The 26,649-nt window shown below is 38.6% G+C and overlaps 2 protein-coding genes across 2 annotated transcripts; both read right to left on the reverse strand.

The window, feature by feature from the left end:
* Positions 1-8,806: 8,806 nt before the first annotated feature.
* LRRC66 (leucine rich repeat containing 66) lies at positions 8,807-16,887 on the reverse strand. The gene is made up of 4 exons (XM_010574562.1): positions 16,395-16,887; positions 13,825-13,994; positions 12,940-13,270; positions 8,807-11,511 (listed from the first exon to the last, which is right to left on the reverse strand). The coding sequence occupies exons 1-4, from the start codon at positions 16,885-16,887 to the stop codon at positions 8,807-8,809; spliced, it is 3,699 nt and encodes a 1,232-aa protein (XP_010572864.1).
* Positions 16,888-18,011: 1,124 nt separating this feature from the next.
* SGCB (sarcoglycan, beta (43kDa dystrophin-associated glycoprotein)) lies at positions 18,012-25,211 on the reverse strand. Its single transcript, XM_010574509.1, has 6 exons — positions 24,821-25,211; positions 24,359-24,568; positions 23,261-23,446; positions 22,957-23,148; positions 21,033-21,164; positions 18,012-20,285 (listed from the first exon to the last, which is right to left on the reverse strand). The coding sequence occupies exons 2-6, from the start codon at positions 24,536-24,538 to the stop codon at positions 20,082-20,084; spliced, it is 894 nt and encodes a 297-aa protein (XP_010572811.1). The 5' UTR covers positions 24,539-24,568; positions 24,821-25,211; the 3' UTR covers positions 18,012-20,081.
* Positions 25,212-26,649: the final 1,438 nt, after the last annotated feature.

Here is a 26,649-nt window from a genome sequence, read left to right on the forward strand (position 1 = left end):
ACATTAATTTGCTGTCCTGGACCAGGAGGTTGTAATTGTGGTGCTACAGGTGGTCAGTTGTGTTCAAATCTGTTTGTTGTTGTTGTTGGTTTTTGTTTGTCAAACTCAGCTGCCAAAGACAAAAATCGTTTATGTGTGTTTGTGTATATTTGTATATACATAAATATACAATAGGTATGCATATACAAAACCTAGAATTTCATGATGCTAAGAAGAAAATACTACCTTTCCCCTTGAAATAGTCATGTTCGGATTTCCATGACACTAAATAGCGCTCTTTAAAGTTAATAATGGTAAAACATACGTAGTCATTGCTTTCTCATGTACTAATACGCATAAACTTAATTCCATGTTTGATGCCAGTTTGCACAAGAATTAATTCAGTGGAGTGTGGTATTTAATGTTTACAATAAGCCTCTTACTAAAACACATATGTTTTATTAAGACTTCTGATGTAAATGTGTATATTACCATAGTATAACCGTAAGGAAATATCAGTGGAGCTGCTGGTTTAGTTCTTAAAAGAATGAATTTAGAAGCAATATAACTTGTAACATTAGGCTAAATTGTGGTTGCTAAGATATAAGTGAAATACTGTAATTTTTCTTAAACGTTAAGCTAGTTACTGACTCTAGAAAAATGTTTAGCACTAATTGGCATGAATCCTGCAACAAATACAAGGCTTGCATAAAAGGTTTTGTATGTCACAAATAATTTGGCTTCCAAGAATGGAAGCAAGAGCCAAAGAGACTTTTAATCTATTACTGTTATAGGTATAACTTTCATATAACAGGGTCAACAGAAATCTGTTCAGCTCAACCAGGTGCTCTTTTTCCAAGTTTTGCTAACAATTAGCAGAACACAAAATTTAATTAAAAGCAAAGAAAATGGAGGAAAAGAAACCTCAGAAAGTACTCGTGCTGTATAAGTAAACAAACTTTTTTTTTTTTCTTTGGGTAAAAGTAATGGGGAGTGATGGAAAGGAAGAATGTGTTTGGAAATGAATCAGATAGATGCTGCAGATTTTTTTTCTTCCACTTGCAAGCAGGATGAATCTGTAGTCTTCAGCTGGTTTATAAACATGCATCTTCATAAAATAAACCACAAATTCAGTTAGAGCTAGTAGACAGCTTTACTCACATTTATAGAGAACAAATGGACTGAAATGGACCCGTATGGCTTGATAAGCTTCCCTGTGCTATCCATCCATCTGTTTTTGCTATGTATGCTGATAAGCAGAAGATCCTAACGTTGCCAGCTCTTGTATTTTGGAGAAATTCCCTCTCATTTTTAAATAATTGTGGAAACATAACTAAGCTACTCGGTTTACCTTATATTTAGTACAAGTTTGGTGCTTGCTTTTTTGTTTGTTATGCAATCATATAGTTGATGTAGGCTTTTTTGTTTTTTTTTTCCTTTTGAAAAGTAATATACAGAATATGCTGACTTCTTGGACAAGACACTGAGAGGTCATTCTGGCAGAAGTGTCACGGGTCTTATGCTAATGTTTTTGGTGTACTATTACTGTCCTTATAGCAGAAACTTGATGATCTAAATGCAATTCATGCTTGCTATTTGGGAGGTGTAAAGTGGAAAGCCAGTTAGTGAAAGGAAAAGAGCATCCAGAGACTACAGCAGTGGACACTGTAAGTTGATAGATGCCAAACATTTGGAGCTCTTTGGACTCGATGATCTTAAAGGTCTTTTCCAACCTAAATGATTCTATGAATATTAGTAACCAAAACATCCCACAAATTAAATTTCATTCTACAGCAAAATAATATTATTTCAAATATTAATGTAATTCTGTGTAACTGATATTTTGTCACTTTTTATCGTTTTCAAGGAAGGCAAGCTGAAGAGGATGGAATTTATTGGAATCCTTTATGTAGTTGAGTTTTCAGTTAAAACCTGTTTAAGGTTGTCTTTAAGCTACAATAAATATTTGAGCTACCTTTGTGTAGCCTTTTCTACCATTGTAGAGGACTGGAGGCTTCTCCCATTTTACCACAAATACATGCATTTTATTTCATCACAAATATGCTCACACAATCAGAATTAGTTACAGCTCATTGCTACTTGGTTAATGTTCCCAGGTTACTTTTTTGAAGGACAAGAAGTGGACTTCAGTTGTGTTAAGGTTTTCCCAGATTTCTGTTGACCCTTGGTCACAAGTCTAACAAATTGTTTAATACTCTTGGAATTCATATAGACAGCTTTAAAGGTTAGCTTGTGCCCTGGTTTTAATTATGACTGCTAAAATACCTCTTTCTAGGCCTTATATTTTGTCCTTTCATATTGCTGTAAAAGTGTATAGAATCCATCCACCAACTAAATAGTTTGTTGTCTGTAATTGAGACCAAAACTCAGCTTGATACTTCCCACCCTCCCCCACCCCGCTGTGTGTGTGTGTGTGTACATGTGGTGTCACAAAATAGTACCTATTGATGCTGCTGTTGCAGGAACAGCAGTTAACCTGTAACTGTGAATGCTTTACGTCTTAGTTATTTGGATATTACATAAATACGGTGTGCTAAACTCCTGTGACTCACGACCTGACAAAAATACTGTTATGCCACCTAACATGAGTTCATCCGGTTGATTTTTAGGTCTTTTGCTGGTGTTGATGTAAAATGGCATCCCACAAATAAACAGTATTTGTGTTGGTTTCAGCAATTGACTTCAGATTTTTCTGTGGTTCATACTTTAGAAATTCTCGTATCTGAACATGTATTACGTCAGCTGGCAACATTTATCATTTAGTAGCAGAGAACTTGTATGTACAATCTTGCCATCCTTATTTCTAATAGTAAGGCAAATCAGTATTTAAAACTTTGTTGGAAAAATATATGTTTGAAATGGAGTGTGTGGGTGTAAAACAGTATCATAATAGAAAAGCTTTCAACAAAAAGAGTCAATTTGAGCAGGAATGTCTCTTAAGATGGAATTTTACAAGAAGCATGATCATTACCGACTCATCTTGACCCAGGCTTTTGGCCCATGAGGTCCTCATAGAAAAGCTGTTGATGTATGGGCTGGATGAGCAGACAGTGAGGTAGACTGAAAACTGGCTGAATGGCAGGGCCCAGAAGGTGGTGGTCAGTAGTGCAAAGTGTAGGTGGAGGGCAGTGACTAGTGCTGTACCCCAGGGGTCAATGCTGGGTCTGATCCTGTTCAACATCTTTATTAATGACCTGGATGATGGGACAGAGTGTACTGTCAGCAAGTTTGCTGACAACACCAAACTGGAAGGAGTGGCTGGTCATGCTGCCATCCAGAGGGACCTCGTCAGGCTGAAAGGGAGAAAGGGGCTGACAAGAACCTCGTGAACTTCAACCAGGAGAAGTGCAAAGTCCTGCACCTGGGAAGGAACAACCCCATGCACCAGTATCTGCTGGGGGCCACCCAGCTGGAAAGCAGCTTGGCAGAAAAGGAGCTGGGGTTCCTGGTGGACACTAAGTTGAAGTTGACCCAGCAGTGTGCCCTTGCCACAAAGAAGGCAAATGGTATCCCGGTCTGTGTTAGAAAAAGTATTGCCAGCAGGCTGAGGGCGATGATCCTTCCCCTCTGCTCAGCACTGGTGAGGTCACACCTGGAGTACTGCATCCTCTTCTGGGCTCCCCCGTACCAGAGACACCCTGACATACTGGAGAGAGTCCAGCAAAGGGCCACAAAGGTGATGAAGGGACTGGAGCTTCTCTTCTATGAGGAAAGGTTGAGAGAGCTGGGACTGTTTAGCCTGGAGAAGAGAAGGTGCTGGGGGGATCTTACTAATGTATATAAATATCTGAAGGGAGGGTGTAAAGAAGATAGAGCCAGACTTCTCAGCAGTGCCCAGTGACAGGACCAGAGGCAGCGGGCACAAACTGAAAGACAGGAGGTTCCCTCTGAACATCAGGAAACACTTCTTTGCTGTGAGGGAGACCAAGCACTGGCACAGGTTACCCCGTGAGATTGTGGAGTCTCCATCCTTGGAGATACTCAAAAGCCATCTGGAGACAGTCCTGGGCAATTGGCTCTAGGTGGCCCTGCTTGAGCAGGGGCCTTGGACTAGACGACCTCCAGAGGTCACTTCCAACCTCAGCCAGTCTGTGATTCTGTGATTTTAAAAAGCATGTGCTAAAGAAAATTCTCTTAAGTTACTCAAATGTAATGCTGGAAGAGAAGACCGGCCTAGTACTATTTAAATGGGGTGATATTTTGATCTGAGGATCTGTTCATGACCTTAAACACTTGTGTTTTTCTTACTTTTCTTTTAGAAGAATTTTTCAATCATTGGACCTGTAATCAGCTGTCACGTTCATCCTTTTGAAGAAAAAGTGATAGTATTTAAGCAGAGCAGTAGAAAAGCTGCTAGCAATAAGACATGAAAATTACAGCCTAAATGTCCATAATACATTCATAAATTTAGTTTTTAAAGGGACCATTAGTTAATCTTACTACTTTGTATTGCTTGCAAAGTTACAAATCTCTTTTTGAATAGGAAACAGACTTACAAGCTGGCAAAGAGAATAAAGAACACATGTAAGAGATTTCACAAGAAATTTTTTTTTTAGTATTTTGCACTATTTGAGCTACCAGTCCTAAGGCTCTTGACTTAAAATAATATTTTAAGTTGTATGTATTTGCATTACAATTAGAATATTGTAATGTAGACCCCATTCTAAAGAAGTGGTTCTTCATTATGTTCATGTTGAGGCTGGGATTGCTTTCACTAGTTCCCAGAATGTAGCCTGCTGCTTGTATTTATCAGAGGGAGTGAGTCACAGTCTTCTGTACCGTGAAAACTTTAATGTTACTATCCAAATAGTTTCTGATGTTAATTATATGTAGATTAAATGTGAATGTCTTTTCTTTATATTTAAAGGTTAGTTTCCAGCCCAGTTATCAGTGTACTCTGGAAGGATTGAAATGCTTTGTACTTTTATCAAAGTATCATAAATATGTGTTTGAAAATGAGAGCTTTGTTTCATTCCGATTACTGTATCTGAAGTTCTCAATCTACTCTTAAGACTTCAGTATTTTTTCCTATACTAATTCACTGTATGAGGGATACTATGTCCTGTCAACCCTGGAGCTCAGCATGCCGTTGCTCTATGAGAAGGGTGTGCCCAGACTATCACCAACATTCTCTTGGCTGCCTCATGATGCTTCATTTACAAATTCATACAGCATACACTCAGCCACCTTTTTTTTATCGAGCCTATTCTGTGACTTGGTGTGTTTACCCACTATCAACTGTGATAGTAACGTAAGTCTTACCTGAACACGAGTTTTGCTACCTGAAGTTACTGATGAAGCTAAAGAAGTTTCAACTCCGTGGAGCGGTTGCCCTTATGCCTCTCTGCAACTGTAACTTCTATGCGGTGGGGGTGGGGTGGTGTTTTGTACTAGTATAGGTATTCTGGAAAATTCTCAGTGACCAAACCAGCTAAACTAGTGAGGTTTTCGGTGTGAACAAGATACAGTGGATTGATATCAGCTGAAATGTAAAGAAAAGTGAGTGGATAAAAAGTTGGAGGCGGTGAGTGGGGGACTGTGTAGCCATTGTATACAGAAGGGCATGGAGAAATAGGGTGGATGGAGAGGAGCAGAGTATGAAGAGTACTGCTTGGAAGCCACAGAAAATATAAAAGGGTTTGTATTAACTTTAAGAGCAATTGCTAATGAAGTGAGGGACTAATATGAAGGAGAAGCAGCAGAGTGGTTGGTTTGAATGAACAAGTGGTAATAAGAGTGTCTGGAGTGATCAGTAGCAAAAGAAAGGTGCAAGATTAGGCAGAAATCTGAAGGTAAGTTTGAGGCAGAACATCAGTATTCTGACAGTAGAATGAAATACTTTTTCACATGTTAAAAATCCCTTGATGAAGGAGCAAATGTATTTTCTCTGAAGAGAACAGCAGATAATCTTTTTCTGTAACTTCATGGCATAAAGGGAGGCTTAGAAAACTTGCAGCTTCTCACAAGTAGTGTATACTCTCTCTGTCGCCACTGCAGCATTCCCATAGTCAGAAAAAAAGATGAGAAAATGATTTTCCAATATATATTTTGAGAGTCTGCTGAACTGTAGCAGAACCAAATGACAAAACGTTGCTGTGTATGAGATCTCAATAGAGCCACTCAAATATTTTGTTTTTCCCCATGTTCCACAAAATTGGCTTGCTTATGTAGTTAAATTTCTTAACTTGTTAGCAGCTGGTACAGCCAAAAGGTAACAGACCTTGGAGAGTCTGTCAACATGGTGAAGACTCATGCATACCATAAAGAGCAAGTCTGAACTTTGTGTTCCATTTTTAAAGTTGCTTTGGCCACAGGTGACTTCAGTGTATAATGAGCTTTACTGAAAGCTGGTTATGGGTGCAAAGAAAAGCACTGGTGGTGAGGAAATACTGTTGTTTTCTGCTCCTGGTGGCTATGTAGCTGTTCCTGTGAGGAATCATGCTCAAATTACCTAGTTCTTTACTTCTAGACAGCCTCTAAAAACACAGTTGGTTTTTTATGTCACACGCTGTTCTCTGGGAACAGCAGCCTTAATTTCACAAGAAGCCAAGGCATTACATGACTATTGAGGCTATGTGGGGATTAGGAGAGAAAAATTGCAGTAGAACAGGGTATAACGTTTACAGACGTTTATATAATCAAGGAATGAGTTGTATTGGGAAACATACTTAATTTTAGAGTTACTATTTCTTTAACTTTTCTGGGAATCCTGTGATTTTTGCCAAATGGAGTGTTTTGTCATTCAGTTCTTGTCTACTTGGACAGTATGAACAATTCTGGACAGCTGAATATGTAAAACTTCTTTTTCCTCTGTTTGAAAAACAGAAAACAAAATCAGACCCTTTAAGTCATGAACAATTCAATGACAAATTATCAGTTTCTTCAGAAGATTATTTCATCCTTGGTTCCTGAGTGAACTCCTGCTGAAGGAACGAACACAGTACCTGCTCTTAAAAAACACTTCTTAGTTATCAGTTTAGATACCACTGAATACTGGAGCAAAAAGAACAGAAACCTTCCAAGAACTAATTGGAAAGCAAGAAGATCTGTGTGAATAACAGCAGATTCATTGCTTGTAATTGAATTGCAGATGTTACTGAGTGCAGTTATTTGCAAATACTGTGGTGACCTAAATCAAATCCGTGCAATACGCACCTGAAACTGTCATATGATCTGTTTTGAATTATGTTAGGGATTTTGAGAAAATCAGCCAGAAAACACCCCAAACAAACCAATAAGAGATCTAAGCATAGGTGGCGTGCCTCAGTAAATATGTAACTGATAATTGTGATGCTAGATGTGTAAAAACAATGACTTAAAAGGAACTCGAGGCACTAAAGAAAATATTTTTTGAAAGATCAAATAATACCAGTACTGGTCTCCTTCAGTTGCTTTTACTTGCCTCTAAAGTTTTTTGCAATGCTTTTTTTCAGTTCCAAGTACGTGAAGCTAACAGAAGTTACTAGCTTCTTTCAGCATCTCTTTGTTCTTTCCTAGCTTTCTCTTTAAAGATAGTTTCAAAGATGTACTGTGCCACTGGAATTGCTCCTCATCTGATGAAATTGAAATATGTTCCTTCTGTTCAGAGTTTTTAGTGAATTAATTGTGTCTTCATAACAGAGTTTTCCCAGAGCTGCTGGCCAGGCTCCTGTATTTTGTGGGAACCTGGGCCTGTTCCCTTTTGTGATGACAGTCCCCTTCAAGGACTACATCAATGGTACTGTGTGTGTTAAAAGGGCCTTGGGCCATATTCAGAGAAAATTTCATCTTACATTTGTTATCTTTTGGCTTAGAAAAAGTTACTGTATATCAAACTATTGATATTCTAATACAGCAGTTTTGAGCTGCTCTTGATTTGCCCCTCTCAGTAAAACTCTGAAGTGGGTGTAGGATTCTTTTTTATAGGGAATTATAGCTTAGTAATAATAGGTTGTCTTTTTTTAATTACCTTGCCCATGACATCACATCTGCAAACTACAGGTGATGTCCCATCAGCAGCTAGATCTCCATGACTTTTCTGCAAGGTTTGAATTCTATTGTGTTTCTTTGAGAAAGAAGGGTTTCATTACTCTCTCTGTCTTGCCAAGTTAAAAAGTAATTTTTTAAATGTAATTGAATACTGCTTAGACTTTACCTATCTTTGCAAAACTGTGGGAATTCAGAGACACTTAGTCCACAAATTTGGTTCAAAAAGCAGAAGACAGTAATATGTACTATTGTACTGTATAGGGTGAGTCCCACAGGAAAACACAGTAATGTAATGATAATTTCAGTGTTACGTTTATTTTCAACAAAGAGAAAACAGTGTGTACTGGAGGCAAATACTAGGGGAAACTAGTATCTTATTACCAACAATAATGAGAAATATATATTATTACTATTGCTGAGCAAAAGCTATATTATCAGTTTATAACTACTGAGTAGTTTACTCATTTGAGTATCCCAGAGTTGTTTTTCGTAAAAATCTATTCTTGTTTTTTTTACAAGTACCCTTCTAAACAAAAGTCCATGGCTTCTAGCTTGTATTACCCTTTGGAATTATGGTGGTTTTAAACTGGATGGATCCAGGCTTTATACATCTCATTGTTAAGTCTAGTTCCATAACTTGGATTTCTGAAGTTAAAGGCAGATAGGTAGTTGTACTGGGGGCGGAGGGACGGGGATGGGGGACGACCAAACCAAAAACAACCCATGGTATTTAACAGTTAGTAAAAGCTACATGCTTCATTTTAAGACACAATCATTTTTGCACCTCCTCTATGACATAAACACTGTGGGAGCTTAGTATTACACTTTCGTGTCTCAACTATTTGAATTTTGTTCTCGTGCTTTGCAAAACATTAGCAAATCCATCAAATGCTCTTTTCTTCTTAACAAAAAACTGGCCCTGTCCTAAATTGGTCTGATGTTTTTGACTGAGTTTTTCACTTGAATTTTGGAGGTTGACAGCTGTTGCAGAATTGTTCTTCAGTCCTGTCAAAGCAGTGTCATCCTCTGTCTTGCTGGAATCAGTGCTTTCGGAGATTGTATTTCCTGTATTCTTTTGTGGGAATGAACACGAACTGTATCTTGTGCTTTCATTGAAGAAGTATTGTGGGACTGAGAAGGAATATGCATCCTCGTCACTCTGATCCAGTTGGAAATGATCTTCTGTATTGAAGACTGATTGTGTTTTCCCAGAAGAATGAAGATGCAGCAAATCTGCTGTAAGATTGCAAGACTGCATTTCTGCGGGCAGACTACAGTTGCTGGTATCCTGTAATTCTGTGTATTCATCACAGTTTTTCTCATTAAAACCTCTTTGCATTTTATCTGCACAAGCCTTAGTTGTGTTCACCTGCTTCCCCTGTGGTAGCAAGTCTTCTTTCTCTGTAATAACTGTAAAATGTTTTTCAGCTGTGTGTTCAGGCAGAGATTGAAGAGAAGATTCGTTGCTGGAATGCAGTAGTGATGTTTTTTTAACAATTTCATTCAAACCAGTATCAATGGGAGGAGCAAAAATAAAATCGTTGTCTTCAGATGTACTCGTGTTTCTTCTTGTAGTGTCCCCTTCACTGTGATTCTTTTCAGAGGATTTCCTATCTATGTGCTCGTCTGTACTTCCCTCTGGTGCATTTTCTTTTTGTTCAGTGGGACTGAAGCTGAGGGAATGCTGTGGTTCAGTGGGAAGCAGATACAGCTGCAGTTCAGCCTCTTCAGGAGTGTCCTCTGTATCTGTGTCATACATGGGAGAATGTTTTAATGGAAGTAACATATTACTAAAATCTCTAGTTTGATTGTGGAGAGAATCAGAAATAGGATTTTGTACTGTCGACTCTGCATTAGTAAAATCATCAAACGTATCAGGAACTTCTTGACTTGAAGAACTAATTGTGTCTGAATCTGACATGCTTACGTGGTCACTACGTTTATCAGCGTAAGGTGATGCTGTTTCAGGCGTGGTGGTATCTGATCCATAATTAATAGTGGTTTCAAAATACACATTTTTCTCGTCTTCATTTTTCGTAATATGCTGAAGTTCAGCAGCAATGTTTGGAGACTCTGGCAGTGTTGAGAACTTCTCAGTTCCACTGTTCATATCGGCTTCCTCTAGTGACAACTGGCAGACTGGCAGGTTGTCACTAACACCAGGTTGTTCCAGTTCAAAGTCTGCTAAAGAACTACAGTCACTCATTGTGAATGGAGTCCCTTCATCCGAAGAACTATCGCCAAATATATCTGCTGAAGAATCTTTTTCATTTGTACGTTCCATTTTACAGTCATACTCTCTAAGAGGAGAGTTTTCTATTGTTTGATAGACACTTAAATTCTCAATATTTGTATCTTTCTTGCAGCTGCTGGATAAAATAAAATCTTGCACATCCCTGGTTATATTTGTGTTGCTGCTTAGACCAAGTTGTTCATCACAGCTTTGCCTTTCAGGCATGAATTTTGTAGTGCTTATGGGTTCATTATGGGAAATGATGCCTTTTCTTCCTGGAGAATGTGGCGTAGCCTTTGTGATTTCAGACTGCAGCAGACCAGAGTTGTTGCTCACCTTGCTGTTCCTAGAATCTTGTGCAACTGTATGTGTTTGTATTGTGGAAAATGGAAAGCCAGTTTCACCCATGAAGGATAAATCTGAATCTGAAGAGTCGGTGTGATTTGAGTAAGAGTCAGCATTCAGTCTACTGGGTACGGGAGGGAACCTGCTCTTTTCTGAGTCTTTATTATTTGCATATTTTGAATCTTTCCATGAAATGTCATTACTCATTAATTTTCTTGGTGTTACTTCATTGCTGTTCTTGTAATCTATCCTTACAGAAAATAGTCCATTATCACCAACTTCTGTATTTTCATCATTGCTGATACTAGTTTTGATGTCTGAAAACACTGTTTCTTTCTTCACACTGATCTCATTATTGCTTTGTTTCTGGTACTCTTCTTCAGTATTTGGTGTATGTACACTGCTACCAATGATATTTTCATGCAAAGTAGAAGTTTCTGTAGGAAAAATGCATGTGTTTCTTGAAGAATTCTCATCACAAATGAACAAATTATGCTGTGTATTTGTTGATTTGCTTGCAGAGCGCTCTCTGCTCAAGGTTTCATCTGAAAAAGCTTGATTACAATATGTATGTTCTGAACCTGAATTTTTGTTCCCACGCATGAGTCTCCACAGGCTCAGAAGGTAGGGTCTAGCAAAAGCACCCAGACAAAAAGCACAAATAAACGTAATGAGCACAGAGAGGCAGACAGCCAATGTAAGGTCTTGCTCTGTTATTCCTTGTCTAAAAACAGTGTTAGTGTCCCGGGCTTTTCTAACCAAAACCGTTGGAACCCTTTCTTTCACCTGTATATTGTAGATGAGATGCTTCTTGTTTGTTGCATTAAAAATACACAAATACAACCCTTCAGCAGTTTTCTCAGCATTATATATCACTAAATTATTCATTTTATCCAGTGTCATATGAGGAAGACTATTATCTTCTGAAATTCTGCCTTTAGGTGTCCACCAAGAGACTCCATTACCTGAAATAAAAGAAAATACAAGCTAAATCTTTCTTAGAAGTATAAGATACCTGGTTTGCAGGGTCAAGTTATTTCTATAAGAACATACTCTGACCTAGCTTTGATAATTTTGACTATTTATTATAAAATCCATTTTCTCTTTATCTATTCATAGTCATTTTACATGGTACCAAGTATCTGTTAAACCATCATATATTTCCCTCCCACATTTGAAACACAGTATGTATGGGGTCTTAATAGCAGACTTCACAAGAAAAATGGTGTGGGTGAGGGATGAGGTCACTGAAATTACCTAAGTATGTTCTGGGTCATGCTAAAAGCACCTGCTGATCTCCCTCATGGAAGATCCATACTCATAGCCAGCCCTTCTCCAGCATGGCCATGGTCACTGCGTGCAGCTGTGAGATAAAACTTCATTAGTTCACTGTCAGTGTTTCAACCACTGTGATTTTCCTGTAGTTACTGCTTTGCAGCAAAAAGATTTGAAAAACAAGGGTATTTGTATCTACTGAGCAATTGTTCCAAACTTCAGCGCATGTAGGCCATGGCTGGTTGTTGGCTTCTGGAATATGTTTCGAGGCTGTATGTACACCTTTGCCTTTGGATCTGCTTGCATTCCCTGTTGAGTTTTGGTGCAATCCAGTGTATTGATTTTAATTCCATGATCAGAGTTTCTGTGACTTCCCTTGTTAATAGACAAAGCAGGTGGCATTTCTGATAGACCCTACATATTTTGATTTGGGGATAAAGTGTTGCAAGGAGAAAGCCTTAGCACCTCAAAGTTATATTAGTCCATTAGAGTTAAACCATTTTGCCTAATGGCACATGACAAATACACCTTCTACTCTTAAGTTTGGTCTTAGTTTTCCTTCTGCATGGGAAGTCTTAGCTCTGTAGATTTTGTCACTTTTACCTCAAGTGCTCTGTATTAACTGTAAATGCTGAATTCATTTCCTAAGTGAACTGTGTGCTACAGTAGTTGTACTTCTTTGGAAGAAATACAAATACTTTCCCTTGCAAATAAACTTTCATTTAATTTTGCTATAATTGAATACTAGAAACACTTTGTATCCTTCTCCATTTTCTACATGTCCCAGACGTGCCACCCCGCTATTCGGTCCTTTGTTTGCATTCCAAAATTAACTGGTAAATTTGCAACGTACTACTTACTGAAATTTATTTGTGTATAATTTGGCATCGCTTACTAGTTTAATGTAAGGAAGGAGATAAAGACTTCTTTGGGGAAATGTGACGTTTCAAATATTCTAACTGGTATACTTTCTAATGAAATAATTTGCATATTAAATTGTTGTTCAGTTATTTTTAAAAAGCATCTTTAGAAATCCACTTTTTAAACCAGATTTCTGTGATCATTCTGTATGCATTTGGATTTTAGCGGCATATGGATGGAGTCCCTGTTTTACATACCCCTTGTGTTGTCCAAGTTGCAGTTTAGCACCAATGTCTTCCCTGTTGGGATTACAGCCCTCTTGAGCAAAACACTGTCGCTGCAGTTTAAATGGAAACTTGAAAGATGGAGCAGAGGTTTCTCTGAGTTGTTGGCAGGTTTATTGTATGAAATACTCAATCTTTTCCTCGTGGAGTCAAAAAGAAAATGAAATAAATGTTTGAAAGCATTTAGTCTGCAGTTAAATATCCAGGCATTATTTGACAAATCCACTTCAAGTTGAAAGAAGTTCAGACTGAGTAATATCTGTGGTAGAGGGGTTGTCAGAGCATTTTCACGGAGATCCACAACCTATTTGGAAAGAATTCAGGATTAATTTCATAAGCCTTACGACGGAATCTTAATTGCAATATCAACAATAACATTTATTTTAGTATACAAGCACTTTTGCAGTTATGGGAACAATACATCTGGTTAGGATTTCAAGAATATTGTTCTAAACCTTTTAATTTAAATGAAAAGTTTAAATTGTGGTATATTTAGAATTCTCCTGTTGTAGTCTACCTCTGTGTGAACGGGAAGCCGCAGGGTTCTCACCATGGAAGGGATGGGGTTAGAAAAGGATGTGTGCATGTATAAGCCAGTTATGGATTGGTTTCCGGCATAGATAAATGGTGAATTTATGGTTATATTTTGTATATTTACAAGTGTGTGTGTTTTCCTATATATGAAAAGCAAATACGTATTTTATAAAAATAATGATTCTATTCACCATTTGCTTTAGTTTTTATAACTGTATACTAATATAAAAAAGACCAATATAATCATGCTGAATAGTTGATAATTAATATCTTTAATGGTGATTAACACAAAACATTGAAACAGTTGTAATATTGCTTTACAACCTGTAATTTGTTGAGATCCCTGAAGGCGTCTGGATGAATTTTAGTTATCTTGTTGTTTTGCAAGTCGATGTCCTTCAGCTGTGAACAGTTTTGAAAATCATTCAGATCAATCTGTTGTATGCCATTGGATGACATACGAACAGTTTGTAAAGACTGCAGCAGGCCTAGTCCTAGGAAGAACAAAAGTATTTTACATTTCATGTTCTCGTTTTCCCAATTGCATCAAGTGGCTTTTTAAAATTCTTTGCAACAAAATTCCTTCCATTCCCATCTATTGCAACGAGTGGCTGCAGGCTTTGAGTTATTATGCCCTTCCTGTTCAGTGGTTGTCCCATTCTAAAAGTTGTGTAGCATCAATAGCAGGCATGTTAATACATTAACAATCAATGCATGTTTTAAAAATTCACGTCTCCATAAAAGCAGTAACATTCCTTCGTGCTATCAAATTTATTCCAACTGTGATCTCTGTAGTTTGAGCACGCTTCTCTGGAGAACTGGAGGTAGGAAAGGAGGAATGTGAAAGGGGTAGAATATACTCAGTTTGTAAAATCCAAATATGTTAATTGTAAATAAAAGATGGAGGTGCAAAAGGTGATACAGTATCTCCTATTCATTGCCATCTGCAAGTTCATGGGAATTTTTCGTATGTGGAATTATTTGAACCATATTCATAGGATGTGAACCTGACTGAAAACAAAAACATGTTGTTGCTAATGCTTCTCTGCCTGTGAATTATCAAGTGTGACTGTATATTTTTCAGCATATCCTAGTCACGACAGCATCTGTCTTGCATAAGTAGCCCTTCTGAATGCTGGAGATACCTCATTTTTCTTAGGGGCTGTGCAGGCAGCCCCCAAAGCTCCAGCCTGCAAGTTGCAGGGGGAAGGCAGGCACTTGAACGCTCAGCATCACCACAGTTTGTAACACCTCAATCTAACTCTAAAGTGATTTTTGATCATGCAGCATTATTGAGAAGCTACTTGTTCTCCTTGAAAATTTCCCCCCCGGTGTCATCTGGTTTACCGGAAATCTCTTATTCCAGTTTGCTGTTCTGTTTGCTGAGTAATTGATCTTTGGGTTTATTGTGAAAAGCAGAGGGAACGATTCATCCCTGCTGTAAAACTAGAGGTAGCTGACAGGAAAGGCATTCAGAAGTTCCAGCAGCTCAGAAATTCTTCCTTGCACCTGCATGAAGAATTGTAGTTTGGATGCTTCCCTGAAGCTAAATTTGTGTCAAAAATACACACTGGTATGGCAGCAGTGGGGAGCGGCCTGACACCTGGGGTGGTGGTTGTGAGAAGGGCTTCTCTGTGGCTGAACCCCCTCCGCTTTAGAAATTCCATTTGTGTTTTCTTACCAGAGCTTAATAACTAGAATATTAGTGAAGTATTTTGGAGGAGGAAAATGAAGTTCTGAACATGTATTTAAATGAGCATAGGATTTAAGTATAGCTTGAAGCATGGTGGTATGATGCATAGCAGTTTGACTTTTAACATCTAAAAATTGAGTCTCTGATAGGAAAGGGTTGATCTGTCTGACCCAGTGAGGCGTCCTATAATGTGCAGTTGTATTTATCAAAACAAATCAAATCTGCATCAGTCTGTGTGTGTGTATATACACGCACTCTCTACATGGGAACCTTACAGATCCTACAAAATAATTAAGCGAAATGGTTCACTGCATGCCAGAGAATTATTAGTATCAAAAAATGAGAAAAATAAAACTTCAAGGAACTTGTGTAGATGCAAAATTATTCCCTTTGTCTGACTTTGTAAGGCAAGTGAGGTTTTGGTTTGTACCCCCACCCCATATTTTCAAAATCTAGACCTGATGAATCTGATGATGTTATCGGAGATTAATTAAATTCAGCAAACAATATATAGGATAGCGTTGCTCATATTGCAGCTTCTGCTTCATTTAAACAGTTTGGACAATGTGAATCATCTGTTTATGAGGACAGAGGCCGTCATAAAAGGCTGCGATGCCTAGCATAGTTCAGTGACTAGCAAACACTTTCTAAAAGTCTATCGAAACCTTACAGCCCTCTCTTCTTACTGGAAGGTGTCACTTTGGTTGGCTCTCGGATGACATAGAGCAAAATTGTTTTGACTGAACAAAATATATTTTCCTGTCTTTGTGAAATACTGAAATTGGAGCAAGTTTTATTTAAAAGAGTATTGACTTTCTTCTGAAGAGTAGTATGAAATTTATTATCCATAATTTTCTTGATGTTAAGGTTAATGACTGGGTTGTGGAGGCTGGCGTTTTTTCAAAGATCCTTACTTCCTTTTCTATACAAGGAAAAATGCTGCTTGGGCTCTCAGAGGATAAATTTGGTTATATTTGACTGACATTAAGGCATTACAATTGCAAAGACTGTATGAAAAACCCCAACCTAATCTGAAACAACCCATTTGCTTCAGGCTCTGTATTTGCACACAGGTGGAACCTTCCCTCACCTTAAGTATAACTGAGATAGTTGCATTCTGAATTCAGTAAGATGTACCGCATCATACCCAAAACCAGCTTACCCCTTGGGAGTGAGGTCCTTAAAGATTTTGAAAGCTTACCTCTTGGAACTGTATCAAGATTATTTCTTTCAACTGACAATACTTTCAAAGCAGGCAGGAGGCGACTGACTTTTCCGTACTTTTTAGACCCATGTGCAGGCGTAGGTATGTCCAGTGTGAGGGTGTGGATGGCATTACCATTCAGGTTTAGAGTTTCTAATACCAGTAAATTTCTACAAGTAGTTAAGGAGAGTTCAGAAATCAGGTTGTTACTAAGATTCAGGTGTTTTAGCATCCATTTTTGATTTCTTCCATCAGTGCACAGAAGAGTTTTAATATTATTGTAACTAAAATCAGCTGTTATTGCTGTTTGTGATATATCTTCTGGAATAGTAGGTATTCCGGTAAAAGAACAATTCAGTAGGAACTCCCCATCCCACTGGCAGTCTGAATGGTGATGTGTATGAAGAACCCGCTGTGACTTGGTTTCCACTGATCCAGGAAGATTAAAGGAAAGGACCACAGCTATGACACTCAAATGAAGGTTATCCATAGTATCTATATGTAAAATGTAAACTTACGGTAAGTTCAGCATAACAAGAGTTACATAGAAGGCGGAAATACTTGACATTAAAAAAAGATCAACACTAACAAATACCCAAAGCATTACCAATGTTCTGCTTTAAACATTCAGTTTTGGAGTCTTAGGTATTTTTCAAAAAGAACATTCATAAACTGTTAACCTTCACCCTCCCTCCACCTCTCCCAAAAACCACTCCAAACCTTTTCTTTCTTTTCCAGCACTTCGGTCAAGAAATACAGCTTCTCAGGAACTTGTGAACTAACAACAGTGGAGACTTTTGAACTCTGCTTCAGGTATCATACGCAATTACCACTGAGCAAAGTCCACCAGATACAATCCATGACGAACAGATGTGGAATGATTTTCATATTTACAGTTAATAGAATACTAGTTTCCCTGTCAATAACACAACATTGTGTTTTTAATGAAAAACTATGTTCTTAGAAATAACACTTCTGAACCACAGCTGCATCTTAGAATTTATTGTTTCATTTCAAAACAAAGATTAGAAATTCAATTGTCTTTCACCTGTTGAAACAACCACCACCTTTACATACACTGAGAACTCCTCACATGTAAGTTGTTTCAACGTACCCAGTATGGTATTTTACACAGAGGCATGTAGAACGTACCTTAAACACACAGAATCTTAAATGCATCTGTGGGATTGAAATAAATAATGTGCCACACAATGTTTTAAATACGCATAGAAAAACGTACCTTAGGCAGTTAGAAGATAAACAACAAAAAAAATGCACAACACAAGGCATGTGTGGTGCCAACATTTCTCAAACTGTGTAGTGAAGGCAACAAAATATATTAACAATACATAAATAGTGGCTAACAAATTGATCATTTATTTCATTTGGTATTTGTATGATCGGTTTTGCTATGTTTTGACAAAAACCCGAGACTTCAAAACCAATTCTCCAGACCATGATTTAAGAGTACCTTTGTGACAAATCTTTCAGCTATGTTGCATACAGTATTTTAAAAAGAATTCTTGATAATTACAAGAATCCAATACTAACATATAGGCATGTCAGTATTAACCAGAGAAGAGCTTTAACATGCTCTTTGTGTGTAATCTACTTGACCGAGGCAGTATCTATCATTTTCAAGATCTATTTCAGCTTTGAAGACACCGCTGCTTATATGTTTATACATGCATATATATATATGTTTATATATATAAAAATAAAGTGACAAACTTCCATTAGCATGAGAGTGAAAATTCTAAAAATGTTATAGTTTATTTCCTCCTCTTACCAGTAAGAGATACTAATTGAGGCAGTACTTAGCAGCAAAGATGTGTGCACATTTTCAGCAAAATGTGTGTTGAAGTGGTTAATAAATATTAACTCTAGTAAACCTATGAAGTTCATGAAGGCAGTATGCAAAATGTTAGTACTTTCCCATAATCTTTAATGTGAGCAATTCAATGGCCTTTGCTACATTTTATTCTGTTTATTCTGTTGTTGTTAGACCAGCTCTGCTGCTGTCCGCCCATCAACTACTGAGCATCAAAATCTGGCTTTGCCTTTGAGCAATGATGGAAATGTGACCCCTCTGACCTCCTGCGTGGCATAATGCCTGACCTAAGCATCCCCCTCTAGAAATCACTTCCACCCATACACATCCTGCATGAGGACTTACTGACTTCTAGTAAATACAGGAATTGGGACCTTGGACACGATGTTCTTGTTGCAGCAGGTGCTGATTTGTATTTTGTGGAATTCTATGTACTTTGAGAGCTATAAAAACAAGGGTAGATAGTTTATCTTCCCATCACAAATGACCAATTCTGAAGTTAATGTGTAACATTTGCATAACATTTAGAAAGAGAAGTGTGTGCCTATCTAGAAAAACGTGTCAAAAAGCTACTTGCAAAGTCACCTTTGTGGCCTCCATTATTAAGGTTACTTGATGCTACTGCAAAACAAAACTATTTTAAACTGAAGAAATACATGGGGTGGGGAAAGGAGGAATCTTATAATGAGCTGGTCTATTTTTAGTACAAAACACCTCACCTCTCCAAAAGCAGTTACAAGGCTAGAATAGTTTCTATAAGGCCCCAGTTCACCATAGACACAGTTTCACTGTTTTCAAATTCAGATATTCACATGTATTTACTCTGCTGTCATAGGATCCAATACCATCACATTTAGAATTATAGACCTGCAGTTTAACTTCAGGATTTAATTCTGAGGTTCAGTGCATCAGTACTAATATTTATGGAGAAAAAAGATATCTGATCTCAGATGCTGCTGCAAGTCATGCTTTAGATTATTACCTGTTGAATAATGGATTCATACACTGTTCACATCAAAGCACCCAGGAAAACATTTTTTTTGGGTAGTGAGCAAGTTATAGGTACATCTTTAAAAATGTACTTCTAATATAAACACGTTTTATAAATACTTCACATAAATTAAACCACCATAGAATGCCTAAACTGCACAGATAAAATGGGACCTCAAGCAACACTTCAATAATCGCAAGACTATTTCAAAATTGAAGTTACATTTCCACACTTGATATTACTTTGCAAATATTATTTATGCTAGCATCATTTTTTTTTAACTACATGAGAATGTATGGCAGAAATAATGCAATATTTTAAAGTGAATCTGCGATTACCCCTCTCGTAGTACAAATATGGTAAACCACATAATTTTGGGGGAAATCATTATATCAACCTTTGGCAAGAAATGAAGAGAAGACAAAAATCTGCCACTTCAGCCATCCTAGGCAAATCCACTTCCAAGAACAAATCGACATTCCTGTTGAAGTACTTCAGATGACAGTTCTGTTCTCAGCCACCCTTATGGTGTTGGGATGTAGGACAAAAACCTCCTCTAAAAGCAACTGAAGGCAGTCAAGATTGTTGCTAAATCACGTTCTTTAACTATATTCTACTGATCCCAATTCAGGAACGTACTTCAGTATGCATGTAGACTGAAAGTTTACTAAATCAGTGCCACTATTACAGCTAACAGGATGATGATATAATACTGCTGAATGTAACAGCCTTCACTTAAAAATATTATGTAATAAATGTTAGTATAAACTGCTGTAAAAACAGAAATCCTTGAAGGCATGCAATTACTTCATACAAATATATGTAAACACAAAAGTGAACTCTCCTGCTAGTGGTTTGTGTTTTAGTGCGTGGCTCCGCATGGATTGACAGAAGTCTGACAACCCATATTATAACCTGTCACCTGAACCTTGAACAGTGTCCCATCCGCACACATACAGAGCTTGAAGCGCAGCCAGTTGCCGTTATTGAACTGCTCCCCATAAGAAGAACTTGGCAGTCGCGATGGGCTGACCATCACAGTTCCATTCAGGATAATGCTGTTCTCCTATTAAGAGGGAGAAAAAAAAGTTCAACTTCTGATTTAAACAAGGCAGGTTGTTTTTGAAAAGGACAAGCTGGTTTAATGAATAAATGACATCTTTAGGATGGCTGTCGAAATCAACAGAATAAAAAAAAGTACATATAACAAGGTTTCATTTTTTTAATTAAATTTGTGAATAATGCCCATGACGTTCTCAATTATAGTCAGCAACGTACTTTGCTGTTCCAGTGGTAGATCAATATTGAGAGAGACAGCAGTAGTGTGGCTTTTCACTTTACAGGCCTATTAGCAAATGCACTAAATCTAAAAATACGGACATGAAATAATCTCTAAAAATCTTAAATGAATGCTGGCAAGTCTTACTGTGGCAGCACGAAAGGTAGCGCTCCTAACTGTATGCTCTGCTCCTTTGTCAAAGGTTGCTGACCCCAGTAAAGCCTCCAGAAGAGAAGATGAATTCTCTTTGGTATTTATTTCAGTGCAGAGGCCAATAGCTTAGCTTTAATTGCATCGTGGGTTTTTAGCATCTAAAAAGTAGTAAATCATTGTTACCTGAAAACTACTGAACCACTAATTAACAGCAAAGTAATATGCCACCTTTTAAAATCCTACTAAATACACTGACTGCAACTAAACTGTTATGCATGGCTACTTTATATAAAATTTGAAACCATATAAAGCTACATCAGTTTATTTTCAGCCTGAATTTGAAACTAAGCTGTTCAAAAAATGCTGATTTGAAATACTTACTGCTTTAAGTTCCATGTTACCCCCCATTCGAAACTCAATGGTCTTGCCTGTGATGAAAACACCTTCGTTTCCACGGACAATAGCACGGCCATCGACCTTAATGTTTAGATCACTGGTCGCATTGCTGGTAATCTAAGAACATAAACAAAAAGAGTGCATTACAGATCAATGAAGATGTGTCACTTGGGTTTGTCTGAGTAACTTTAATTACCTTAAAAATATTGCTACACAATTTAGTAAAAAACTTCAATGTACTTTTTGCCCTTCTGCCATTATGCCTATGAAGCTTCTGCCCATTTATTATTTTCCACATTCACATTTAAAAACAAGGATTACTTAATTTTGGAAGGTATATAAAATAGCTTATTTTTGCAGTAAAAATAACAATTCATATAACAATTTTATGGGATACACAGTGAATGCTCATAGCAAATATAGGCTTCCTATTAGGACTGTTTATGTAAACGTACTCCTCTGTTTTCATTTAATCTGTTCCTCCTATATATTTATAGGTTTGGATTTTTTTTTCCTGGAACATACTATTTAATTGTTAGCCTTGCAGAGGAAGCACGAAGAAGAGCAAAACAAATTCTTTTTGTCCTTTACAGGATTGATCAATGCTTCCTAAGGCACACTCAACCCTCTATAAAACTACTGATACTACTCTACTAATGTTATACAAAAGAACTATGCACTGTACTCTACCTGTAAAGCCTTTGTTATGAGTGATGATATCCAAGAAAGAAATTTTAGTCTGACATTAAGATCAACATTTTAAATGTATACGAACCAACATTTAGGTTTTTTAGTTTTCTGATAAATAAAGCATATTTAATGTAGAAACCAAACTAAGAACTTGTTTAACCTAGAAGCGTGAACTGACACAACTCTTACAGTGTTGTGATTGTTCTCTACACTTTTACTCAGACTTCTGAAATTCTGACTGTATTATCTCCAATAGAGGCAAAATGATACATGAAGTTCTGGTAATTATTTTTTTAAGATCTTACTAGAAACAGAGAAGCTTTTAATAGACATTTTATTTCTGAAACAGCTATCCCTGCACAAATGGATAAATGCTTAGCTGTCGTGGTTTAACCCCAGCCAGCAACTAAGTACCACGCAGCCACTCACTCACTCCCCCAACCCCGCCACCCAGTGGGATGGGGGAGAAAATAGGGAAAAGAAGTAAAACTCATGGGTTGAGATAAGAACGGTTTAATAGAACAGAAAAGAAGAAAATAATAATGATAATGATAACAATAATAAAATGACAACAGCAATAATAATAAAAGGATTGAAATATACAAATGATGCACAGTGCAATTGCTCACCACCCACTGACTGATGCCCAGCTAGTCCCCAAGCGGCGATCCCCCCGCCCCCACTCCCCAGTTCCTATACTAGATGGGACGTCCCATGGTATGGAATACCCTGTTGGCCAGTTTGGGCCAGCTGCCCTGGCTGTGTCCTGTGCCAACTTCTTGTGCCCCTCCAGCTTTCTCGCTGGCTGGGCATGAGAAGCTGAAAAATCCTTGACTTTAGTCTAAACACTACTTAGCAACAACTGAAAACATCAGTGTTATCAACATTCTTGGCATACCTAACTCAAAAACATAGCACTGTACCAGCTAGGAAGGCAATTAACTCTATCCTAGCTGAAACCAGGACATTAGTAAAAAGACACACAGGCCTACTTGGCATTGTATTCCGGATATTACACTCATTTAATGATGTCAGTTTTCATTTCTGTTCCAATTTTTAGGATGATTTACATTTTCGGAGCTGCATTTTTAGCTACGTGTAGTCAAATTTCTAAATATGCTTGAAAGATCAGATTAGTAAACTTTTTTTCTTATTCTACAACTAAGGCAGTTCTGTAATAAGCTTTTAAAAAAGTAAGTGGTAGTTAAAAGAGACATACCCTCTCTGTAGAGGCCTTTTGTACATTCAAGATTTTAACTCCATTTGGCAGATGAAACTCATGAGTTTCATAGTCTGTGCTGAACAAGGTATTTTGTGTCCGTGGGTCAACAAATTCCATGCCAATATCGCTGGTAATAGAAGTTTTGTCTTTTTCCACACTAAGCTTGGTTGTTCCTTGCTGAAACACAATCTTCAGAAACAAAGTCATGAAGTTAATGATGTTTCAAATATAATGTTTATTAATACTGTGAGTGTAATTCCATAGTGTTGCTCACGAACTTTCAATTCATGATATAACTTACAGGCTGATTATTTCCAGTGATCACCAAATCTTCATTACGTCTGCCTCCTACAGTGCTTTTATATAATGGATGTATCACGCCCATGTCAGAAACTTGCTTAAACCGCAACAAGCCACTCTCATGGAACTCCATACTGTCACAACCATTGGGACCAATTCGAATCACTGCCCAGATAACTAGCGTAATCTGAAAGAGAAACACACATTTTCAAAGATTACTTTAGTCGTTTGGATCTTCTCACAACAAGTATTGCATTAAGTAGATGTTTTGAAAGAATTATTAATGCTAGTGTTTAAGTGAGCTTTAGCTGTGCATTTACTTTAGTCTGTTTAATTCCTACTGGAAACATCAGAACACATTTAATTATGAAAAGCATTTTGCATGATTTTTAGACTCATCTGAAATATTAACTAAAATAATTAGTATATACATAAAAATATATATACATTTGAAATTAAATGACATCCATAATTTAATCATTTTCCTGTTTAAGGGTAACCACGGTATCATTAGCTAAACAAACATCCTGAACAAAGTAGCTCAGCTCAGGATATACTTACTCTTGAGCTACAAGAAAGCACCTTCACAGGTGGATGTCCAATTATGAAAAATAATTCACTACTTCTCATTGATCAAGCAATAAAAAGGTGGTAGTTACAACAATGAAGGTTTAAAGTGCAGTGGCTGATTAATTCTGAATGCTCACGTGCAGCTCTGTTATTACATGTAAAATGTTTCTGGCATAACAGTTTATCCCGGATGTATTTGTACTGTGCTAATAACACTTTGCACATTTGCTGTTACTGGGTTTTGGGAATGGAGAGACACTTTCAAGGTTCCTAATTCTGTGTTGCATTAATGGTAGGTTCCTTGCTGGAACCATGATAACCGAAATAATCATGACTGAACTTACAAGATTATTCCATCTAATCTTGCTCAGACTACAAAAGAACAAAAAAGAAAGGAGAAAAAAAGAGAAATCTCCTTCAGTACATTTTAAGTCCTTCTCAGCCATACTGGAATAAGTTTTATTTCTCCAATAAACCATCAAAATGAAATATGTCCTAATGTTGCCTACAGCCTAAGTATTATACTCACAATCAGATTGATGACAGCCAAAATAAAAAGAAGAACAATCACACAAATGGCCAAGTTGCCTTTCCTGCCACGTAACCCTGTCTTATGGAGACGGTCTTCATCAATTGGAATGTATCCCGCTTTGAAGTTACTGTTGTGCTCCTTATTAATGTTCCTGCGTTCCACAGCCTTCTCTCGCATAGACTTCTTCACCGGGCCGTTAGAACTTTGCTATAATACAAAGCATGGATTACCTGTTAAAAGGCACGTAAATCCCCTGAAATGACACACATATATGCGTGCAAAAAATAGAAATATGAACGACTAGTGGAATATATTAGATATTATGCTCAATATTATATTTTGGCTTGCCACTCTGTACTTAGAATACACATTTACAACCACTGCAATCTCTGCTAACGCAATGACTAAAATTAAAATCCAGATATTTTCAGACAATATGCTTTTATATCAAGTTTTTACCTCTTGGGGATGATACAGGACATAATCCTGCAGGTCATTTACCAGTACACAGGATTTTAGTTCCCTCCATGCTAACGGGGGCTAGACTCTCAGTGAGTCTATCCAAAAGGAGCGTGGTGGATATGGTTTTTTAAGTTAGTTTGATAGCACAGAGTTTGCATTCAACTTCTATTGCTTTCATGCAGCATTAAGAAAAATACTGTAAGGCTTTAAACCTGGCATGGGGAACTTGGCCAGCCTAGCTTTATTTAATCATTTTAAGTTACTAGATTGCAAGGGATATCCGGACAATGTAACAAGTTAACATGTAGAGGAAACTCTTGTGGATATTCATAGGGAAAATAAACCTTTGATGTATTTTTGTAACTTTGTCCAATATTTTGTTCCACCTCCCTGGATGGACACAGGTTGCTATTTAAGTGTTCAATTCTTCAAAGACAGGGCTTGATCTTTTTGATGGGATTATTTGTTCGTCTGAAATGAATCCCGCGAAGCTGCACCTTAAGCTTACTGCACTTGCATGCGTCTACACTGATGCAATGGGTAAAAATGTCTTGTTTTCTCCTGTTGGTGAAATGGTGTTGAGAAAGGTGCTTGACCTGAACGGGTTTATGGAGGGCTTCCTCGGTGATGTTCTGAAAGCCACCGTAACCCTGCACAAACTAAGAACTGGCCAGGCAGGGAAACTGAGGGATGAGGTCTGTGCTCTGGAGAAAACAGAAATCTTGTACAGCAGGACACTAAGTATCTTGTCCTGACGATAGCATGTTCTTGAAAGGATGTGACGGTGAGATAAAACTCCGAGGTAGTTTTTTTCACCTGGTAAGGCAGCACAAAAGAAGACAGCGCCAGGACTGGGAGAACGTGGCCAAACCGGTGACTGCTGGAACAAACGCTGGAGCAGCCCCGCAGAACTAGACAGTGCTTCCTATGGCACCCGAGATAAGGCTGGTGCAGCACCCCGCAGGCATCTGGGGCTTCCTACCCACCGCTGCCGCCGGCGCAGACCCACAGACACAGGCCCACGCTGATTAAAAGGCCCGTGGAGGTGCAGGAGCTCCGAAAGACGAGCCCGTCCTTGAACAGCTCGGTTCTCCTCCGGCTTGCGCGGCGCTGACCGAGTCCCCGTCCCACCCCTCCGACGGGGTGACAGCGACACCCCTTTCGACAAATTTAGCTTTTGTTCCCGTGTGGGACCTCGGATGCTGAGCCCGGATCTGAGCTTCAGCTTTACTTATACGCTGCCGCTGGGCTACCATACTGGTGCCAGCACGACGGGGCGACTGACGGCGCAGTCCCATAAATACCGACCGCGCCGACCAGCTGCCTTCCGCGTCACCAGCTAGCGGCAGCGGCCTGTTCACGCGAGACAGTTACATTCCTGTGCAGAAATGCCAGAACACTTTATTTGGAAAGCAGAAAGTGTTCTTCTTTGTCAGGGGTTCTGCGTCTGCGGGCTGGACGGCGCATCGCCGGGCTTTAGTAACGCGTCCCGCCCCGACAGCGGGCTCAGGCTGCCTCTCCCCCGCACGGCAAAGGCCGTCCTTCCCGGACAGCGCCGGGCGCAGCTCGGAAACGCCGTCCAAGGGCCGTCTCTGCCCTCCCCGGTTGGTGCAAGCGGTGGGGAGCCGGGGCGACGGGGGCGGCCCGCCGCCGCCCCGCACGCCCGCCGCGCCGCGCCGCAGGGCTCCGGCACCAAACCAGCCTCGGCAACCGACGCGAAAATGGCGCCCCCGCCCGAGCGCCCCCCTCCACGAGCAGCGCCCCTCGGCCGGAGCAGCTGCTCGGGCGGCTGGCCGCGGCCCCGCGGGCGGCGGGACAGGCATCGC

This window comes from Haliaeetus leucocephalus, unplaced genomic scaffold (genome assembly GCF_000737465.1).
Source record: "Haliaeetus leucocephalus isolate CR32 unplaced genomic scaffold, Haliaeetus_leucocephalus-4.0 Scaffold439, whole genome shotgun sequence".
NCBI lineage: Eukaryota > Metazoa > Chordata > Aves > Accipitriformes > Accipitridae > Haliaeetus > Haliaeetus leucocephalus.